The following is a 19,971-nucleotide window of genomic DNA, read 5'->3' as shown; positions in this document are numbered from 1 at the left end:
AGAAGCTATTTGGATAGATGGCGTTAAATAGAATGTGTTTCGTGGTGCTTTCTCAAACTACTTTTTGATAAAGAGTAATAATACTAGCAGTTCATATTTATTTACAGTTAAATTTATTTCTTAAACTTAAAAATAAATAAAGACCTTACTTAAATAAAATGTTCTCTCAAATAACAAACGGTAATTACAATCTTTGTGTCGATAATAAAGTGTACCAAAATGACAAATGACTTCTCAAATTATAAACACATAACGGATAAAGTAATTAGAAATCAATCAATCATAAATTAAATCCGAACATTCATTAAAATGACTCTGACCAACTTTATGCATTCGTTAAAAATCTTAAGGGTGTGGTAGAAAGTAACCATCTTTTTGTTGCTCAAGTGGAATCGCTTATTTTAAATAGGCAAATAAAACAATTAAAAATAGGCAATTCTTCACAAAAATCTTCGAAAGACTGTTTGATTTAAACAGTGATTAATAAAATAATTATCATCAACACATCTTCTATCCAACTGGCAGGCCTCCTAGCACACTGACTTCAGAATATTGGAAAGCCATTGAAAAAAAACATTTGACAATAAGCCCAGACCGTCAGACAGAATTCCAAAAAATGAGATGTTTTTATTTATTTTATCTCGTAAACAAAAAATGAAGTGTCTACAACGAAATAAAATCTCTTATGACGTCACTTACCAGTACGGTTTGTACTAGCAAGTGATGTTACTAGCCCTCACTAACACACACTTATAATTCTGAAGTGTTTATCTCTCTAACTTTTTAATGATATGACAAAATGTAAAATACTAACCAATATTTCTGAGAAACCCGTCTGACAGTTTACTTAGATATTAAGTCAAATACCCAATTGTTAAGAGCATTCCCATTAATAAAACCTCCTGAAAAGCGCCAATGCGGCCGCTGACGTCAACATTAAGGTGGAACCATCAATATGCTGCCCTCCGTTAACCCTGCAAGTATCCTCTGTGTTATTAAAAGTATAGAATACTGTGTCTTGAAGGCTGTAGTTAGCAATCGCCTGGTCCAACTTGACGGCATCAGTGTCCTTCAAATGAGGTGTCCTTGTCAGCTTCCATATTTCATCTGTAAATGAAATTAAATCTTTTACATGTCTTATTTTTTGAGAACTATCTGACTACCCTGAGAGGATATGAAACAGACTCAGGGGTCACAGTTTCTTTTGAAGTCCTGACATAGAGAAATGTGGTACGAGCTCTTATGAGATAGATTAATTGCATAATATTGTATAATGTATAAGAAACCGAAACTTTATTCGTTTAATATAGGTATATATTTACAGGTTATACTTGAAATCAGTAGGACACTGTGTTTTTCTACTTGAGCATACAAATTTCAGAGAAGTAATTCAGTTTAACAGAAGAAACACAGAAAATACAGTCACAATATTAACAATTATTGAAAAGTCTAATTCATACATTTGCAATCGATCATAATAAATCGGGATCATTTAAAAAATCATTCAATTTGTAAAAACACTTAAGATTAAAAGTAGCCAAAATCAATATCGATCAATTATACTTAAAGATTCTTATTTCGCCCACAGATTATAATTATCGGACCTGCCAATCAATCAAATTGGGTTTTACAGTTTTTCTCAAACATTCTATTAAAATCACACACCAATCTCGTGCACAGTCCTAAATGCCGTCATGTAAACTATACGGTCTATCTGTATTAATATAATACAATTATGTATTAATACTATCTAACCATTACAACAACGCTATCTAGTTTCAACCAAAGCATAACTTGTATTATGAGTACTAGACAACTAACATACTAACAGATTTCTGAAATCTTGTCGCAATAATTCAATGACGATATGGAAAAGAAAGCTAATTAAAGGATATTAATTTTGGCCTTTATCAGCTGACATTCGAATTTAGATAATTATGTATGCAATTCTTTTTCCTTTTCAATTTGATTCATACCTAACTACTATTTGATTAAGTAATGTTATTATTTTTCTGACTTTTTTGGATTATCACCAACGACCAATATTATGTAGCATTTAAATATAAGGGTTTATAAAAGGAGAAGCTTCTTAATTTGTGTGTATTTTATTTTATTTTTTATGTTTCTTAGCTCAGAACTTCGGACTAGATCGATTAAGTAGATATTTTTTTTTAATTTCGCATAAAATAGCGTCATTTGTGGCCATTAAAATTTCAACAACGTTTCATCAATATTTTGGTTCTTAAAAATCTGGAGGAATTCAGAAATATACCAATACAAGTCTGAATCACTGAAATCGGTCAGGAAATTAGTCCACTCTATAGCCAATCAAAATCGTCTATAAATTGTAAAAACAGTAAGCACTAATAAGCGAGTAATTGGTCTCTGGTCAAATAACTAGAGTTTCCATTCCACCGCATTTGACCTCCATTTAACCGGCAAATTGTCACTACCGGCTTCTCAGTAAAAACTAACGTAATTGACATTTTGCACTTGTTTCTGATAGCTAGGCTTTGCCTTCGGGTTTCCCCATTGTGCTTATTGGAGCAGTGACTATAACTGCAATCTAGAGCAAATACTGAAATACTTAAATTCTCGGTGGAATATTTCTTCAGCAGTTTTCAAGTAAATGTTAGACATTTCAAAAGACTTATAGTTGATAGTATGTTTCCTGGATTTTTGGAACAGTAATTACAATATCTAAAATGAAAACTAAAAAAAAACTGTGGCAAATAACTTACTAACTTGATTAATAAGGTAATAACATACTTAAAAGCAAGAAAGAACATTTCATTATCATTATTAAATGATGTAACGGTTTACTCACGCGTCCTTGATCAACTCTGAGTTCGACTCGCGATCCCGCCGCGTCTGCTCATGATTAAGGACTCTGGTTGGGTCCGAAACTAGTCGGGCTACCCCGATAAAGCGTGAGTAAACCGTCACATTAATTAATAATAAATCACTTTGGTGAATATTTACTTACAAGTGCTACTGTTCCCGTCATCATTATTGTAGCAGGCGAAAATTACAGCATAGTGCTCGTAATTCACGTCCAAGAACGAATAGGTCTCAATTTTGTCATCTGAAAACAAAAAAAACAGCACATTATTGGCTACCATTACCTACTAAACAGATAAACGTTGCTTCCTTATTAATGGTATATTTGCTAATTAACTTAGCCGGTGTATGCTAACGTTTGAAAATTATCGATGAAGATCGCGTCTTCATAAGTCGACATATTAATAATGTTGTTTTGTACTCGTTCGTGCATAACATACTTCACTATACTTGTCGATATCTTGTTTTCCTTTACTTGAGGGACGAAAAAGAAATGCATTCCCAGAAAATATGGGATGATATTGGATAATTTACATTATCGTGAAATTATTCACGTCTATGTACATAAGTATTATTATTCTATCTCTTTTCCTGGTAATCTGGTAACCATTGCTAAGAGATGTGACTCAACTTTTATTTATTTCAACCCACCACCACCAAAGCCCACTAATAACTTTTTCAACATCCGAATTCTGGACTGGAGGAACCGATTTCGGTTGATTCTTTGTTCATTTAACGTAATAAGTCATTTGGTCTCATAAAAATCATCAAGTTAGGCTTAGTAGTTTAAATTTGAAGTGTGTTTTAGTTATTGAATAAATATTATGAGTTTAAATGCCAAATAGTCAAATACCATACCATCATAAGTGACCAGCAACAAATCCCCAGAGCTGTTGCTCTTAGGATCAGGAATGAGGGCCACAGATCCATTATAGTAAGAGACGGTGTGGTTAGTAATCCAGCTAATGGAAACATCTGTCGTGTTTTGATGGTCGAATAGTACTGTGGCACAGTCGCCCTGGACCGCCATGTCATCCGTAGCCACAGCTGAAAGGTACCAGACGCCATCGAGCTGAGGGAAATGGAAAAAATGATGATGTTCAGTAGAAATTAGTCTAAGATCAAGTCAGAAATTGTTTAGTGAAGCATGTAGGTAATCCTCTTTCGGCACTTATAGCCTTATTAATGACTGATAATTTATTTTTAATCTATCACGCAGAATAGGGCCATCTGTCGAGTAGAGGGAGATGCTGTTCTACGCCGTGAATAGAGCTGAAACGCTTCCATAATAATATACAATAATAATATTGCTTTAGGACATCGTGATCCACCCTCGCATTTACGTTCAGATTCAGTTACAATGTCTGCTCTAGTGTCTTTACTTAAATAAGTACATTGAGGCATGATGGAATAGGTATAAGTGGATATCCTTTTACGACTTTTAAAACATATTTGACTGCATTAATTGCTGAGTAGAGTAAGAGCCGTTATGCAATCCACAAATGCCCTATGAATGGGAGTGCATGCTATTTGAATATTTATAGAACCCTCTTGTTTATAACGCTTAGGGATAAAATTTCGTATCGAGTCTTTCTTTAAAACGAAAAAAAAAAACATGGGACCATATCTCAAAACTTACGGCCTTCCAGTCCAATTCCCGCGGCGTCACAACAGGACAGGACATATTTATCATAGCCCCGCCAACACTTAGCACTAAGACAGCCAACAACAAACATTGGGCAAACATCGTGACAAACAAGAACAGCCAAGGCTGGCATGCAACTGAGAACTGTCGTAAAAAGTAACGTCTTATAAAGAGAATGGTTTTTGTTAGCTTTGTTAGTTCCGGGGAGATTTTGTCAATAGTTCAATAAGGTTGGAAATTAGGAGTAATGATGACCGAGCTCCTTTTGGAACGGTCAAAGGCAGATATCCCACGGCTAGCCCAACCAGTGTTTATGTAGATCATACATGTTTGTAATATGTGAGTAAAGTAAACGGTGGTCAACATTTTTGTTATTTTTGTAGTAGTTCTTCAATTTGTTACCTCAGAGCTTTGGGATGTCTTTATTCTAGCATTTGCGTAAACCTAATAAACCACTTTGTCTTACATTAGTTAAAAAATTACATTAGAACTTATAAAAGTGGTTATTACAATAAAATTGCTTTTTTAACATGCTTTGAACTGGCAGGCAAATTAATTTGAAGGATATTTCTTATGGATTCTTGGCTTCATGGAAAAAAAATACCCATAATGATCCATTTCATTGTCACTTAATAACGTTTATAAAAAACGTTGTATTGTCATTAGTTCAATAGGAAACGAACTTCCTCTGTTTGTATCTATGGAACAGTTTTTTTGTATCCAAGTGCCTCAGTTCTATTAAAAAATTAAAGGTTTTCCTTTATTATAGGCCTCTATAAATAAATTTCATTTGTTTGTTTTTTATGAGACGTCATCACGAATGATATTGAAATTTGACGTTGTAACTTACTTAGATGTACGTAGGAATATGAAATTGTAAAAGTCGCGTAAGATTCACCCCTCTTGCCCTGAGTCTGGGTGTCTTGGAGCATGTGACTTAAGGTTTGTGATACACCCGTGTTTAATGCGGGGGTCGTTTTAAAATAGCGATAGGCAAAAAAAGAAACTTAAATGTTCATAAAACTATAATGTTTTTTTTTTGTGACACAGAAGACGTTCGACTAAAAGATTAATTTAATGATATAAGTAATTCCCATATTATGTATTGCACAATGAAGATTAAAGCTAAACCGAATAAAAAATCAAACTATTTTCCAATAATATCTGTGCCATCAAAATCTCTTATCGTTCGCCCAAGATAAGCACAGATGTTTGGAATTTGAGAAATCTAATCTGGCATTCTCAGATGTATTCTCAATGTAGCGTCAAAAATAGTCGGTAAAATGTATCGGCAATTGTTTTTTATAAACTTTCTTTTAGTTTTAAGTGATTTTTGTGTTTGTCAAGTAATGCAATTTGGAGAGTGTGCTGTTGTTCGTCCGATGGTACTTTTTGAAGTGGACAGGGTGAGATAGAAGTTCTAAATTGTAAATGTTCTAGTTTTCGGTTCAGTATCACAGATTATGTCAGTTTTTGTTCAGTGTTTACTGATGTTTCTTTGACATTTCGATCGATAGAAATGAAATGAAATTAAATATTTTTTCTGAAAATCTGACGTCAATACTTTGACATGTAATTTTTTATGCTAGCTGTTGTCGACGTTTCCTAGCTGGCTACCCCGATAAATCGTGGAATCAAACACAGGGGTCATCGTCTCTTAAAGTTCAACCCGTGTCGTTTTCCATAACACCTAAGTAAATAAATGCAGAGCCTTTCCTGGATTAGCCTATGGAAATAAGTGCTAGATGTACAATTAGGAATCCTATGGATATCCGTTTTAATGATGCTGTGCCTTTTATTTAATTAAATAATCATTTACACACTTACAAATTTCAAAACATGTTACAGATAAATTACAAACAGACACAAAAAATATTATGCTCATCATAAAAAAAATTGTTTTGAGTGGGACTCGAACCCACGACCGTTTATATAGCAGTCAGGACTACTAACCACTAGACCAACAGGCCAATCAAATCTTCATACTTTAATACCTTAATTGTATCTTACTTATTCATCTATAACGGTTCCAGTTCACAGGACAATGGTTTGTCATCGAGCGCTTTCCGAACTGGTACGAGAATGACGGCGCTTGCGCGTACCAGCGGATCCAGTACTGCGCTCGACGCATTGAAATCGAACACGCGTACGTCAAGGACGGCATCCAGTATATCCTGCACATGAACTCAAGTTACACACCCGGGGCTGAAGCTGTGTTTGGTGTTCAGGAGAATAGTGTTGGTAAGTGATGACTTGGATCATGTGTTTTCTTTAACTCAGGCTATAGGTATAGCCACAAGTAGTAGGTAGTGGCTAATCCATACAAAAATTAGTCTTAGTTTTTGTTTTTCCTCCGTGAAGTAAGCAGGTAACATACGCTGTATATATTTTGTTTATACATTTTATTTTCTAGCTGAAATAATAAACAAACGTTTATTCTCTCACCACAATGTCACTATGTGTAGAGTATCTATGCGAAACTATGCTGTTTAATGTAATGTGTGTAAATGTTTTAGTATCCTTTTTTATCTATATATTTTTTTGTCCGTTTATATGTATCTTCTAGATTCATAGCTTTTCTTTTAGTTTTCAAATTAAGTTACATGAAACCTTTGCATTTTGAGTCAATTTGAGTTGCAACATCTGTATATGATTCGCAATGTTATCTTAGGTGTATAGTCGCATATTAAGAGGACATTGTGCATGCACAGTGTACGCAAGTATAATTTCAATTAACTAATTACAGCAACGTCACAGCCCATAAAAACAAAACACTTGATTTATCAAACGGTAATCGGAAATCAGTAATCTTTATTCAATCAATTAAATATTTAAATAAGTCCGTAGATAAGACTATATTTTTATCTTTATCAGTTTTTTCATACATTGCCTTAATTAACTAAGTAGGGAAAAAGTGCATTGTGTGCGGGTTAGCGTTTATACTAGTGACCTGTAAATGTTGAACTGCAGAAAGACGGACTAAGACAATAAATGAGCATTGTCCACAAATGTCTTTAGCACGGGTTCGCGATTTTAGAAGAAAATCCTAGGAATTCAAGTTTCCTCAGGATATTTTTCTTGATTGCAAGGGGTGACTTAACGGGTCCAAACACAAGACTACAGGTTTAGGCAGTTTGATCTGGTAAATATCCACGAAAATTCCACACCTTACTATAAAAGGAACGGTGTCACAGAAGAGAAAGAAACCTAGCAATATTACCGCAAGCAGGCTCTAAATAAGCGCATTGTGCGAAGAGTGATTTTGCCAGGCGGTCTGAAAAGTAACTAACCTAAATCATCTAAAATATTCTGCTATATCAGTGTAAGCATGATCAAGAGAATGCATGTTCTTAGGTCGAATGATGCCAATTGAATTATAGGTAAACCAAGGGCCGACGAAATATTTGTAATAGCTCTCAATTTGTCGTTTTAATAACTGCTCTTTGTTATTTCCAGATTTGGTCGGTATGCCCTTGACAGTGGTCAGTACTGACTACACGAACTACGCTGTCGTTCACGGTTGCAGGTACGATGCGGGATTAAGATTGAAGTACAGTAAGTATTTTAGTTTACGACTTATCTGAGAGATTGTAAAGAATTTATTATAATTATACTACAGGTTTTTTTCCCTATTAGACATGTCATATTAACTCTCGATTCTTCTTCGAATTTCATTAAAATCAGAACAATAATTTGTGGATCATGCAAATTATAATTAAATACGTCGAGTTCATTGGCTTGCTGGCCCATCAGGGCAGGCAAAGGTTTTTTTAATACTCATAATTTCTTACATCCTTTTATTTTGTTTTTCGGGGTGAGATCTAGTAAACTTTTTCTCCTAAAAGATTTATGAGTAATCACGTGATCGCTCGCAGATGCAATGCGTCGATTTTACACCCTGCTAATATATGAATCTGTTAGTTTCAGCATGGATACTCTCTCGGGAGCCAACGTTACCAGAGGATCTCCTCAAACAAGCTCGCAACCAACTCACCTCCATACCCTTCGCTAACGCGGCTTACCTGAAGTCCGTAGATCAAAACGAAGACAAATGTAAATCATACTGGACGGCTCATGTTACAGCGGTCAACATAAATAAAGATGAACTTAAATAAATTGACTGGAGACCTACGATTTTTCGTGCGTTTTTCTCACGGTTTGGAAGTGGGGTTTTAGAATAATTTAGTACAACGTACAAGTTTTTGGTGAATGTGAATGTGTACTTTCTCTGGCTTTTCCTTTACCTCGCAGGATCATCAAGATATTAACATTGATTTTGTATGATGTTTTATAGAAGGTATGCAACTAAATAATTTATTTCTTTGCATATTTTTTTGTCAATCCAGCCTTCTGATTTGCATTCAACAAACAACACTTTGTTTATGATTTCTGAGTCTGTAGGAAAGACACAACCAAGCAAGGAAATGCTGAATAATTGCATTGAATTGAACTAACAAATCAAAACAAAGCATTTTCATTCTTATATTTATTTAAAGTTTATTTTGCTTTTTTATTGCCATATATCTTTGCGGTCTTTAGCGAGAATATACAATATAAGTAGGTAGGATTGGAAAAAAAATATTTAGCAACAAAATACTCCTTCAACGAATCAAATTTTCATTAACTGATAAAAATAATCGAAAATATGGAAGCTTTTCAAATACGATTGGCTTAAGATCTCTGATATGGTCGGCAATTAATTAATTGATAATACTGCTATCATTGATATCCATCAATAGATAGTAGAAATATCTTTACACGAAAGTCTCATTAACTAACTTATTGTTTTGTTGATTAACCTTCGTTTCAGTGTTCAAAAACTTAAACCTAAATTAAGTATGACGTCATTGTATTATTCGAATATTGTGATAGTAAGCGAAGTGTTGATTCTTTTTGAGATATGGTAACCAATCTAAACAAAATAACTAAAGATAGTCAGTACTATCACAAGTCATCCTCTTTCGATGTCACTAAGCACTGATGATGGATGACCTTTCGTCCCTGGAGGCCTACCAATACATTTCAGAATAATTCTTGCAGTTGTGGAAGAGAATGATTCCTACTTTCCAGAAAGAGGGGTTTTATAAGCATGACATTTCTGCCTGTGGCATTGTAGGTAACTCCCAAAAGGAATTGAGCGAATCATGTTCCTATGCTGAAAAATCAATCACACCCCAATATTAATCAAAGAAATAAAATCCAATTCGTTTACCATTTTATTTAAAGCTCAGAATTAATGAATCGGTACAGGATACCTAAAAGTCATAGGTTCTGCCTGCATATCTTCAAAGTACTTTGGAGAGCACTTCGAAAGGTCATCCTTGACCAAGTTTTTAGGATCGATTCTAAGTGCTGACAGAGGCTTGATTGCAAGTTCCTTTGACACGTCGTTGAGAATTTGATGTCTTGATAGAATCCATACGTAAACTGCAAAAAGAAATGTTTGTAAGTAATAAAAAGGTTGAATTTAATTTACTGACATAACCGGCAACTCAAAAAGGTAGAAGGGCTGCAAGCTTAGAGCGAGAAGAAAGGCTTTGGACTACTATAGACCAAGACAAATTTGGGAAGCCCTAAATATTTTTATCTGAAGTAGTTATAAGGAAAGATAAATTTAAAGGTGGTAAAAAAAATAACTCTTTGGACTAAAAATATCTAATAAGTACATGAAAAGACGGAGATGAAACTTATTAAAGTTGGTGAAAAGTATATTGATAACGTGACGTCATATTCATTATTTATCTGAAGAGCTAATGGGATTGCTTTAATAAAATACCCAATTTAAACTGTCAAATCTTAATAGATTGCTATTATAAGACAAACTAAACAATACTTACTGAAGTGTTTGTCTATAAGAGGGCTGTATTCACAAGTGTACACAGTAGCGTAATAGTTGTAGTTGGTGGCCAGCACGTAGAACGGATACCTCCGCACTGTTACTGAAATAAAATAACACAACAACATCATTCTTAGAATAATATTTTATCCTAGTCGCACTACGCGCAAACCATTGAGGGATTATGCTAGCTTTTGTTTAGTTTTCCCTGACCTGTCTGTTTCAAATCCTGCAAGTAAAATTTGATAATTTTCACGCTGAGTATTGATTATTATGAGCTGATCAGATGCTGGAGCTAGAAGGTAGTCATATAAGCTCCTCTAAAAAAACACCATTGTAAGTTAGACTCATTTGAATAATCTTTTTGTGTACTTTGCCTTTTTTGCATTGATTTGTCATCCTTCGTATGTGCATCTTCAACGTTTGGTATTTTATTGAAGTGCTGCTTAAGAATAAAGTTTGAAAATCTAGAGATAAAATCAGATCAAGTATAACGCATGGAAATCGAGCGAAGAAATTCTGTACTTTGCATAATAGCAGTTTTGTTCTTTGAAGGCAACATTTTCAAAATACAGCTTCACTCAAATATAAATAAAACGATAAATACTTACATCTTCTCGGAGCATCGGGGAAAGTAAAAGAGACGTTCAATCTTGCTGCATCCTCAATCCGGGGCGGTATTTCCAGTTTACCAATAGTGTAACGATGGAACAGGCCCCTGTCGACCCTGGACTGGTTCAGGTAGATCCCAGTTCTCGTGGTCTCCCATTGTATGACAGAACAGTTGTTCAACTTTTGGCCATCGGTTGAGTAGTAGTGGGTTTGGTACCATTTTTCCAAAAACTGATGAAGAAGCAGAAGATAAACAAGAGTTCAAAAGAAAAACTGAGTGAAAACAAAAAGAGTATTTATCCTTTGTCTCTCTACAGACTATTACAGAAGAAATACCTGTAATAGTATTACTTATATTAGTACTTAATGCTCTAACTAAAGTAACTGTTGCATTATTCAGAAAAGGGTTCAGTTCGTCATCGGCCTAGCCTTTTCCCAACCATGTTGGTGTCAGCTTCCATCCTAACTATATTCAGCTAAGTACCAGTGTTTTACAAGGAGCGACTCAAAGTGAATAAAAGTTCCCTATCAGACCTCCTCAACCCAGTTACCTGAGCAACACGATATCCCTAGTTAGACTGGTTGTCAGACTATAGTAAGATAGAAATAAATATTTCTTTAGAAACAAAAACCAGATTTCAGATGATAATTAAACAGAAATGGACTGCCTTTACCACAACAAAAATATGTCATTAATACATTACCGATGCCAATCTAAATTCTTCTTTCACTGGAACATTTTTTGGACAATCTCCCGGTAAAGTAAAATACCCGAATACACTACACACGGATAACACAAAAAGTATTAATATTTTTAACATATTTACAGAACGGTCTTCCAATCTCAACCGAATGGATATTAGTGATGCTTTATTTCCATTTATTTACTTTATTAATAGGTTATCATCGAGTTCAAACGTATTCGATTAACAACATTATTTTCTCGGAATACATAATTGAGATTTGTGATGACACTTTCGCTGTAAATGTTTTTGTTGCTATTTATTTTTTCGTAGAACTTATATACATAGAATTATATTAAAAACAAGTTGAAGTTGACATCCTGGTCTATGAGATGATTCTACTGTGCGTGTGTATGTCACTGAAGTCCCCCTAAACAGCTGAACCGATTAGTATATAATATTTTTTTTGAATGTTTTTATGTGACTCCCACCCAAATACATACCCTTCAGGGTTTAGATCCATTCATGAGCCTGGCAGAACTAATTTCACTAAGTCAGCTAGTTAATGAGATAAAATAGTTCCCCCAAATGATGTTGCTACATTTGTGATCGTATTATTCTGAACGACAAATTATAATTAACTCTTGAAGGCCCCTTATTGGAAGCATTAACTCAAAATTGCACTGGCTCAATTTTTCAATAACTGCTATGACATTACTTTATCCCTTCCTTGAAAGACTCATGAGTAATGTCTGGGAGTTTAATTTATTTCTTTTTTTAAACCGCATGAATTGTATTTGACTAATAAACTAATCTATACTAATATATAAAGCTGAAGAGTTTGTTTATTTCTTCGTTTGGACGCGCTAATCTCAGGAACTACTGGTCCAAATTAAAAAAAATCTTTTTGTGTTGAATAGATCATTCATCGAGGAAGGCTTTAGGCTATAAACCATCACGCTGCGACTAATAGGAGCTAAGATACAATGGAAAATGTGAAAAAAACCGGGCAGGTATACCTAAATCATAACTTATATCTTCTACCCACGGGGACGAAGTCGCGGGCAACAGCTAGTAGTCTTATAAAATTACTACGATAACACTCGTCAAAGGTGGTGAAACGTATATAAGTGGAAACTAATAACGTCACTTGTCGGTAAAAGTGTACTGATGAGTGACGTCACACGAGATTCTAAAATATTTTCTCTCTATTCTATCTATTTTCTTGTTTAGGCTATAAAAGTACAAATCTACAAGACTTAATAGATTTTTTTCCCAAAAACAAATTCGTTATTCAAATATTAAAAAGTATTTATCGGACTTACGTCTGCGTTTGTCTTTAGTATTTTTCTTTCACCTTATTTTCTATGCAGATCGTACCAATTGTATTGCGTTGTATTTTTTTTTTCAAAAACAATTCTTATTAAATCTTCACTTCTTTTCTTTTGTTCCACGAAACTAATCTATCAATAAAAAGTTAATATGGCTATGACCCTATTATCATAAGGCGGTGTGTACAATCGTCAATATTTTTGCCACAGCATTTTTCACTAAAACGTTTTTTGCTGAAAATTTATATACATATTCATTGCTTAACTTTTGTTACTTCTAAGCCGGTATGCGAAATTCCTGCGTTCTGCCAAACGTATCTGAGTCGTAAAACCCTCTTTACCTGTTTATGTACCACAGGCAGACAAGACAAGTCACATAAGTACATGGCATATTCTTTTTGTGTCGGGGTTTAAAAATTGTGTCGTTCATCATTGACCACACTAGACGCAGCTAAGCGTAATAAAGCTCGTTTTTATTATTTGTTTATTTTAAAGTTGAATATGAAGCGTACAGTAAAAAAAAATGTTTGGTAGCTTGTACCTAGAAAACTTGATCCCAAAATCAGTCTACAATAATACCTCAAAGAAATCTTCTAGTCCCATTCCAAAACTACAAAACCACATCCCATCCAACAACGCAAAAAGTTAGATAAACACCACTAACCCATAACTCAGACTAAAGGATGTCCACATTAGCTCGTAACATGGTCCATATCTATTTCAGTATAAAACATCCGAACGTCGTGGGTCAGAACATTGGATAATTACAACGTGGGACGGGGCACTCATTCCTTATCTCAGTCTCGGTCGGTCCACTTGTTTAATAATGTTGCTTCTTATTCTTCCCTGGTGTATACTAGGAGTTTTGGCAGCTGATTATACCCTACCTGGAGATTGTCCGAATGTTAAGTTGCAAGAAAATTTGGATCAAACGAAAGTAAGTCAGATGTTTCGTTTTAAACCATATTTCTTTTATTAAATTCGACATTTTTTGTAATTGTTCTTCTTGATGGTGTTGTTTTGGTATTCTTCTAGAGCATTTTTGGTATCTGTATGTATTTAAGTCTTTGTCTCAATTGAGAGAGTATTGTGTTCTATTGAACAATTTACTCGTATTGTGGGGGAGTACTCAAGGTCACTTGTAATCTCAGGTGTCCTATTACAAAGATTGGTTTCATGAATGGAAGTATTTTCTAGAGTTTTGAACTATAAGGGGATTTCATTTATTTTTATTTTATAGTCTTAGTTTTGTTAAGGCGTATTTGTATTTTTCTTTGACTTCTGCCCGCGCTTATTTATGTTATGCTGTAGCAAAACACTTGCGACGCCTCTTATAACTAAACGAGAAAATAGAATTCGTTACTTGACGTGAAATAATTTATGACTGATTATCATTTACAGAATAAATATACTCGATAATAGATACATTGTACCAAGAACCGATTCAATTTCGATTATAAACTACCGTCAAACAATTTAAAATCAGATAATTTATTAATTTTGCTATTTTCGACAGTTTGATATTAATATACCAACTAGCCTTTGGCTCCTTGATAAAAATATTTATCTATGAAAACCTACGGATACAAAAATAAATCAATGCCAAACAAACTTTGAATATAAATTAGGAGTTATCTAGTTCCATAACAAAAATAACAGTATTAGAGATATTGATCAGAGCTTATCATAATTCTAAAATCAGTTAAAGTTTAATTATTTGTGTTAAATTGCCGCTATCATTGTTTTTTAAATAAATGTAGACGTAATTTTGATAATCAATAATTATCAAATCACCTCAATAATAATGAGGTCACCATGATCTTAAAGTTTGTGGTAGTCGAAACTTTTGGCAATACTTAATTCTTAAAAGTATTTTTTCTAAAACTCTCACAGATTGTAATAATGAAAAAACCTTAAACACAAATTTCCTAATGTAATAAAACATACTGGTTATATGTAAATCTGAGTAGGTAATTGGCCTTTTTTGCTGTCTGCACTACACCATCAAATTTGATACCAGGCCCATCATCTTCTGAGCAAGGACTCTCTAAATTCTAACGACATTGAAAAAAAAATCCGTTGCGTCCGATATATAAATCAATCTATACTTTCTAGTACCAAATAACATATTTAAACATTTCCAATACTCACAATGATGCTCTCCCAGTTTTCAGGCCTATGGTATAATGTAGCGAGCTACAACAGCGATGGCCGAGAGATCTACGACTGCGCGACCCTTGACTTCCAAGAAGACAACCTGGGATACACCTTCAAGGAGACCTATGTGGAAGTGGTTGATGGCAACAGGACTCAGAAGATGTACCAGGCCAGGGTAGACCCGACCTTCGACGCTGGGAATAACGCTCAGTTTATCATGAGTCATGAGGCTGGTGGTAAGTTTCTTAGAGAAAACTGCCACTATGGGCAGACTTTTTGTAGTAACCTCACAATAAATCTCTGTCTTGAAAACGATAGTTTAGATAAAAGTCACTAGAGAATCTTCTTAAAACAATGTAGGGAGATCAAAAAATATTTCGTTTTCACAAACATGAATTTGAATACGCATGACCCCTAATTTTGTTCAAAATTTATTCGATGGAGTCGATAGTGTTAGGTACGTTTTGAAAGTGCCTGGTAAATGGCCTACTAGAAATAAAGACTTTGGATTTTGATTTTTGATGTTATGTTTCTGACTCCATTTGATTTGTTCCTTTTATTTTCAGACAAAGTCCTCCAGTTTCCCTTCTCTATCTTGTCGACTGACTACGACGGTTACGCCATTGCGTACACTTGTAAGTGGCTTAAGCAGAAGGAGCGAAAACATTATGGTAAGTGTTGGCTAATGATTAAAATAATAATAATTTATAGATTTTTAAAAAATTTGTTTGTGACCTTCAACTCATATTTAGGCAGCGCACTCTGTTAATATTTGCTTTTTTTATCTGTTTTTGTAATTACTATCAACATTTCTAAAATTGGTTTACTTTAAAAATGTTGACTATACTGTTATTATACTTTATTATTGCATATTTTCGAATGTCTAAGAATTTAGGGTGTGGTAATTAGTTTCAAAATGAGACGATCTGAACTGGATAAGTGCAATGAATTCATCGTCTAATCAATCATTTTCAATATTAATTTTGCCGCTCTTAATTTTTGATTAATATCGAATGAAAACTTTTTTATCAAAAACGTAAAACCGATTTTTTGCAGTTCTTCTTAGAATTCCGCATCATAAAGGTAAAATGGGACCGTATTGTTCCGATGTGTCTTTATCTTGCACCAGACTGTATTTTATAAACCCAGATAGTTAGACAATTTTTCAGTTTCCGCTATAACGACAAATACTAAAAAAAGGAGCCATAATCATACAACAAATGACTCCAACTCGCCTATTTTTCAGACGTTTTTATAAACTCACTTTCTTGTTTGTTTGTCTGTTTGTTTGCTTGTCGTTCCGGTGGATTTTTGCAACTCAATTTTGAGGCACTTCCCGATAAGCTAGCGCTGAAATTCAGGTTAACTTCAAACCCGATGACAATGCAAGTTACAATTATAAAAAATGGCATTTAAAAACGTGGGTTTTTATTTCTTTTAAATCTATTCAATTTTCAATTATGCAATCCATCCAATTCCAACCTTATTTTTGACTTAACTTGCAAACATAATTTACTAAAAATTCTTCCTGATTCCAGTACACACTTGGGTCCTGAGTCGGTCTAAGGATAAGCTGGAAGGCGAATTACTGAAGAAGGTTGAGGACACCATATCCAAGTACCCGGACTTGGCTGAGCACAGGCAGTCATTTGTTTTCAAAGATTTCTCCGACGCCAGCTGCGCTTACGCAAACAAACTTGATACCGATTTCTTTACGACTGTGTTTTGGTGATAGTTAAAATTTTATACTAATAATTAATTAATGTAATTATATATTGTGTTTTGAAGTAAAATTAAAATTATTATGTAGTCTATATAATTGTTGTTTGTGTTGCTAAATTTTAAATAAATGAATGATGGACTATCAGTTGCCCTCGGTTCCGCCTGCGTGGATAACGGTTATCGCTTTAAAGCCTAATCCTGTTTAAAGGTCGAATTAAAACTAGCTTAGGTATGTGTTATTGCGGGCTACAATCTATTTCTAAGCCAAATTTTATCAAAAACCGTTCAGTAGTTCAGACATCTACACAACCTCATATTATTATATTTCCTCATTTCTAATGGCAAATAGATATCTGCCTCTAGTCTCTTGACAACAGAGGCCAGTGACTCTTATTAATTTCCTAATCAAACTCATTCCACAGCGGATAGTTTCCCGAAACACAAGCGTATTCGCCAACACAAATGTTTTACTCTCATAGCCCGTTGGAACGACTCTATCCATGATTATTTTTTAAATAAATGATAATGTGATGAGTGTGCGTTTGAATCGAACGAACAAGTGCTATGCAGTGGAGTTGCAGGAGCAGGATGCAGGATGCAGGAGTTTGTTGCGATGTTTCTGCTTCATAGCCAGAGCACTTCAGAAGCCGTGAAGGGTGGGCGATACGCGGAGTTGCCTTATATGATACCGCTTTATAATCTTCAAAGCATAGCAGAATAAATGGGTTTTGATTTTGGAAATGCCTTGTTCTTGGTTTGGCTTGAACTGCTTTGAACGTTTACAGACAGTTTAGCAAGTTTGTTAAATATTTACGAATTAAAGCTATTTCCTTTCTTTTTTTTTCTGCACTGATTTCGGCAATAGTTTCATCACTTTCAAACTCGAAAGTTCCATTCTTATTTATCTAACAGAAAGTATTAAATACATTCCTAAGTGGTTAATCAGTCAAATTCTAATACATCACACATATTTCCGGATTAAACCTAATCTGTACGTGGAACTCGAAATAGAATTGATAATATTATATTTTAGTGTGTTATATTGGTGTCATACAGTTTATATATATGGTACCTGTTTAGATATCGAATAATATAGATAATATTATCAATGAACATAGAAATCAGGGACCGGCCGGATACTCATTGAAAGGGTTTTTGAAGGGGTTTTTTTAAGCGCTTCAAGAAAAAACCCTATCACATATGTTACACCTTCGAACGGATTACTGTTACCCTGTTCCGAACAGGTTACCCTTTACTACCCTGTAACACTGTAACAGGGTAACCCACTCCAACCTAAGACAGTGCAATATGCACTCTTTATCATAGACATTAGTTTGAAAATAGTATAACCACGAGCGCACGTGACATCTTACCGCCCAGCGGCGCCATTGTTGCATTTACCGAGCGACTTGTAAACATGGAATAAAAATCATTGTGGATATGATCTTACAGTTTAATTTTGCTTGTCGCACTTTTCAAACGTTGTGATATATATTTTTCGTGTCTATACTTGTAGACCACGGTCGATAATTTTTAAAACCAAAAAAAAAAATAGTAGGATGAAACCCATTAGAAAAGGAGGGGAATATTATAAAAATGAAAGGAAAAATAATTTACGGGTGATCTGAGGTCGGGAAGGGGGTGGGAGTGACGTTTGAAGAGTAAAAAAAGGTTTTTATCGATTTCCGGCAAAACTAAAATTCGTATCGAAAAAAGTCAAATGGCAAAGTTCTAAAAGAAAAAGATCTAAAACTTTTGTGTTTACATTTTTTCACATAACCTCAAAATTTATGTGAAAAATCTAAAAAACCAAGATTGTGGTTTTTTATTTTTATCTTTTACAAAAATTTATTTTTGTAACGAAATTTGGTGAAAACTTACTTTTTTGTGTCCCAAATACGCTGTAATTTATTTGATTAAAAATATTTATTTTTCACCTTATTTTGAATTAATATAAAAAAACACTCTAATTTTCAATCGAAAATTCACCCGTCAAATCTTCTCAGAAAATGCAAAAAATGAAAAAAAAAAACTTGTATTCGATTTTTTTTAAATTATTATAAATAATTTCATCTAAAAAATTTGATCTCATTTTGTGTTCAATAGACCAATAATCGAGGAAGGTTTTAGGCTAGGTATATAAAATTACGCTGCAACTAATAGGAGCGAAGATTTAATGGAAAATGTGGCAAATACGGGGAAAAATATTAATCTTCGAGGGCTTTCGTTCAAAAATTCCTAACTTATATCTTCTAACCACGCGGACGAAGTCGCGGGCAACAGCTAGTTACCTATATGACGTTTCGCGCGTAGGTAGTTTGTCCGAGAGGCGCGAGTCTTAGTAAAGCAATGAGGGGCCGCTAGGGTGCAAGTATGCAGCTCAAGTTTAGTGGGTAATTCAGGGTAACACGAATAAAAGCCTTTCGTGAAGGTAACCACTTCAAAGGGTTAAGTTATTGAAGGGGTTAACCCCTTCACGTGGTTACCATAATGAAGGTGTTAACCATTTCGCTGGGTTTCGAGGATGTAACTCGAACAAAAGGTAACACTGCGATATGAGTTACCCCGTGTACGGGTTACCCTGTCAAACGGCTTAACTCTAAAGTGGGGTTGTCCGGTCCCTGATAGAAATAATGGACTGAATATTTGCTATGTCATCATACTTGGTAAAGTATTAAAACGTCAACAGGCGGTATATTTTTGGCTAATTGATCCAGATTTTATTTACGGACTCGAATTGTTTGAAGGGTTTTGTTGGACAAAGGAGGCTTTATAAATATTAATCAAAAATCGCCATTCCTGGGCCAAGATTCTGCTATTTACAATGGCCGATGATTTTTTCATGAACTGAAGTCGGAATCAGTGTTTTTACATTTGGGATTTCGGAGTCGGAACGGAACGGAATCGGAGGCAAAGTTGAGGGCTTGTGCTTGTTGTATTTTTTCTTTACTTTCTAGTTTTATTAATTCTTCGTATTCAGTAGAATGCATAGATTTAAAATGGCTTTTTAACGAAGTAGTCGTACCTCCCATTCGTGAATATCACGCAAAGTTTACGCTGTGCCGTATCTGCACTACAACTTCAGTGAAATAGTTCCAAATAACACTTGGTTTTGGCTTCATTGTCCAAATCAAAAACAGATAA

General features: G+C 34.4%; 4 protein-coding genes across 4 annotated transcripts; 2 read left to right on the top strand and 2 right to left on the bottom strand.

Annotated features, from left to right (window-relative positions):
• Positions 1-835: 835 nt before the first annotated feature.
• LOC113504896 (insecticyanin-B-like) lies at positions 836-4,864 on the bottom strand. The gene is made up of 4 exons (XM_026887400.1): positions 4,481-4,864; positions 3,700-3,913; positions 2,987-3,085; positions 836-1,107 (listed from the first exon to the last, which is right to left on the bottom strand). Exons 1-4 carry the CDS (start codon positions 4,586-4,588, stop codon positions 890-892), a joined length of 639 nt encoding a protein of 212 aa, XP_026743201.1. The 5' UTR covers positions 4,589-4,864; the 3' UTR covers positions 836-889.
• An 852-nt stretch (positions 4,865-5,716) lies between these two features.
• LOC113504895 (insecticyanin-A-like) lies at positions 5,717-8,622 on the top strand. Its single transcript, XM_026887399.1, has 4 exons — positions 5,717-5,892; positions 6,520-6,727; positions 7,943-8,041; positions 8,408-8,622. Exons 1-4 carry the CDS (start codon positions 5,770-5,772, stop codon positions 8,599-8,601), a joined length of 624 nt encoding a protein of 207 aa, XP_026743200.1. The 5' UTR covers positions 5,717-5,769; the 3' UTR covers positions 8,602-8,622.
• A 927-nt stretch (positions 8,623-9,549) lies between these two features.
• On the bottom strand, positions 9,550-11,927 carry LOC113504828 (insecticyanin-A-like). The gene is made up of 4 exons (XM_026887294.1): positions 11,639-11,927; positions 10,934-11,165; positions 10,324-10,425; positions 9,550-9,913 (listed from the first exon to the last, which is right to left on the bottom strand). Exons 1-4 carry the CDS (start codon positions 11,753-11,755, stop codon positions 9,720-9,722), a joined length of 645 nt encoding a protein of 214 aa, XP_026743095.1. The 5' UTR covers positions 11,756-11,927; the 3' UTR covers positions 9,550-9,719.
• Positions 11,928-13,701: 1,774 nt separating this feature from the next.
• On the top strand, positions 13,702-16,894 carry LOC113504909 (insecticyanin-A-like). Its single transcript, XM_026887416.1, has 4 exons — positions 13,702-13,885; positions 15,116-15,341; positions 15,672-15,776; positions 16,644-16,894. Exons 1-4 carry the CDS (start codon positions 13,775-13,777, stop codon positions 16,835-16,837), a joined length of 636 nt encoding a protein of 211 aa, XP_026743217.1. The 5' UTR covers positions 13,702-13,774; the 3' UTR covers positions 16,838-16,894.
• Positions 16,895-19,971: the final 3,077 nt, after the last annotated feature.

Source organism: Trichoplusia ni, chromosome 23 (assembly GCF_003590095.1).
Source record: "Trichoplusia ni isolate ovarian cell line Hi5 chromosome 23, tn1, whole genome shotgun sequence".
NCBI lineage: Eukaryota > Metazoa > Arthropoda > Insecta > Lepidoptera > Noctuidae > Trichoplusia > Trichoplusia ni.
This window is presented reverse-complemented; position numbering and strand designations above follow the sequence as displayed.

Bases quoted from the DNA above. Each gene is read 5' to 3' on its own strand.
- LOC113504909 (XM_026887416.1), top strand. From the start codon at position 13,775: ATGTTGCTTCTTATTCTTCCCTGGTGTATACTAGGAGTTTTGGCAGCT. The intron at 13,886-15,115 runs GTAAGTCAGATG...ATGCTCTCCCAG, and splicing joins AAAATTTGGATCAAACGAAA to TTTTCAGGCCTATGGTATAA. The intron at 15,342-15,671 runs GTAAGTTTCTTA...TTTTATTTTCAG, and splicing joins CATGAGTCATGAGGCTGGTG to ACAAAGTCCTCCAGTTTCCC.
- LOC113504896 (XM_026887400.1), bottom strand. From the start codon at position 4,588: ATGTTTGCCCAATGTTTGTTGTTGGCTGTCTTAGTGCTAAGTGTTGGC. The intron at 3,086-3,699 runs GTATGGTATTTG...TTTTGTTTTCAG, and splicing joins GTTGCTGGTCACTTATGATG to ATGACAAAATTGAGACCTAT. The intron at 1,108-2,986 runs GTAAGTAAATAT...TTTCATTTACAG, and splicing joins TGACGGGAACAGTAGCACTT to ATGAAATATGGAAGCTGACA.
- LOC113504828 (XM_026887294.1), bottom strand. From the start codon at position 11,755: ATGTTAAAAATATTAATACTTTTTGTGTTATCCGTGTGTAGTGTATTC. The intron at 11,166-11,638 runs GTAATGTATTAA...CTTCTTCATCAG, and splicing joins AAGAATTTAGATTGGCATCG to TTTTTGGAAAAATGGTACCA. The intron at 9,914-10,323 runs GTAAGTATTGTT...TTCTTTTTGCAG, and splicing joins TCTTATAGACAAACACTTCA to TTTACGTATGGATTCTATCA.
- LOC113504895 (XM_026887399.1), top strand. From the start codon at position 5,770: ATGTATCGGCAATTGTTTTTTATAAACTTTCTTTTAGTTTTAAGTGAT. The intron at 5,893-6,519 runs GTGAGATAGAAG...TAACGGTTCCAG, and splicing joins TACTTTTTGAAGTGGACAGG to TTCACAGGACAATGGTTTGT. The intron at 6,728-7,942 runs GTAAGTGATGAC...TGTTATTTCCAG, and splicing joins TGTTCAGGAGAATAGTGTTG to ATTTGGTCGGTATGCCCTTG.